Raw genomic sequence first — 940 nt, forward strand, 5'->3', positions numbered from 1 at the left:
GTAAATATGCAGAACATAAGGTTTTCCCACATTCCTTACATTCATAAGGCTCTCCAGTGTGCATTTTCATATGTTCTTGTAAGTATGTGGAAGAACTGAAGGATTTCCCACATTCCTTACACTCATAGGCCTCTCTAGTGTGCGTTCTCATATGTTCTCGTAAGTCTGCAGGAGAACCAAAGGCTTTCCCACATTCCTTACATTCATAGGGCTCTCCAGTGTGCATCCTCATATGCTCTCTTAAGTGTGTGGGAGAACTGAAAGCTTTCCCACATTCCTTACATTCATAAGGTGCGTCTCCACTGTGGCGTCTTAAGTGTACTTTAAGGGTGTAGGAATGCATAAACATTTTCCCACATTGGTTACATTTATAGGACTTCTTATCAGAGTGTTTTTCCATATGTGTTTTCAAGGAGATGGGCCAACTAAATGTTTTCCCACACTGTTTACATTCAAGGGGTGTCTCACCAGTGTGAGTTCTCATATGGCATTCAAGGTATGAGGGAAACTTGAAAGCTTTCTCACATTCTTTACATTCATAAGGTTTCTTTACACTATGACGTTGTAAGTGTCGTTTCAGGGAAGAGGAAAACGTAAACATTTTCCCACATTGCTTACATTCATAGGACTTCTCATCAGAGTGTGTTTCCATATGTGCTTGTAAAGAGCTGGGCCTACTGAATGTTTTTCCACATTGTTTACATTCACAGGGTTTCTCACCAGTGTGAGATCTTATATGGCTTTCAAGGTGTGAAGGAAACATGAATGCCTTCCCACATTTTTTACATTCATAAGGTTTCTCTGCACTGTGCATTTTCACATGCTTTTGCAAATATTTTGGACAAGCGAAGACCTTGCCACACTGCTTACATTCATTTGGTTTCTCTTCACTGTGCATTTTCACATGTGTTTGAAAAGATTTGGAACAGATGAACTCCTG

The 940-nt window shown here is 40.1% G+C and overlaps 1 protein-coding gene across 1 annotated transcript in view; it reads right to left on the bottom strand.

Annotated features, from left to right (window-relative positions):
- Window positions 1-4: 4 nt before the first annotated feature.
- The window catches only part of LOC123520889 (zinc finger protein 77-like), a gene marked incomplete at its 3' end in the record, with an annotated part of 25832 nt that continues 24896 nt past the window's right edge, over window positions 5-940 (bottom strand). Inside the window, exon 4 of the mRNA XM_045300047.1 lies at window positions 5-937. Coding sequence (XP_045155982.1) covers window positions 5-937 — 933 coding nt within the window. The remainder of the gene's footprint in view (window positions 938-940) is intronic.

This window comes from Echinops telfairi, unplaced genomic scaffold, assembly GCF_000313985.2.
Source record: "Echinops telfairi isolate 266 unplaced genomic scaffold, ASM31398v2 ScPeMD7_7459;HRSCAF=8497, whole genome shotgun sequence".
Classification (NCBI taxonomy): Eukaryota; Metazoa; Chordata; class Mammalia; order Afrosoricida; family Tenrecidae; genus Echinops; species Echinops telfairi.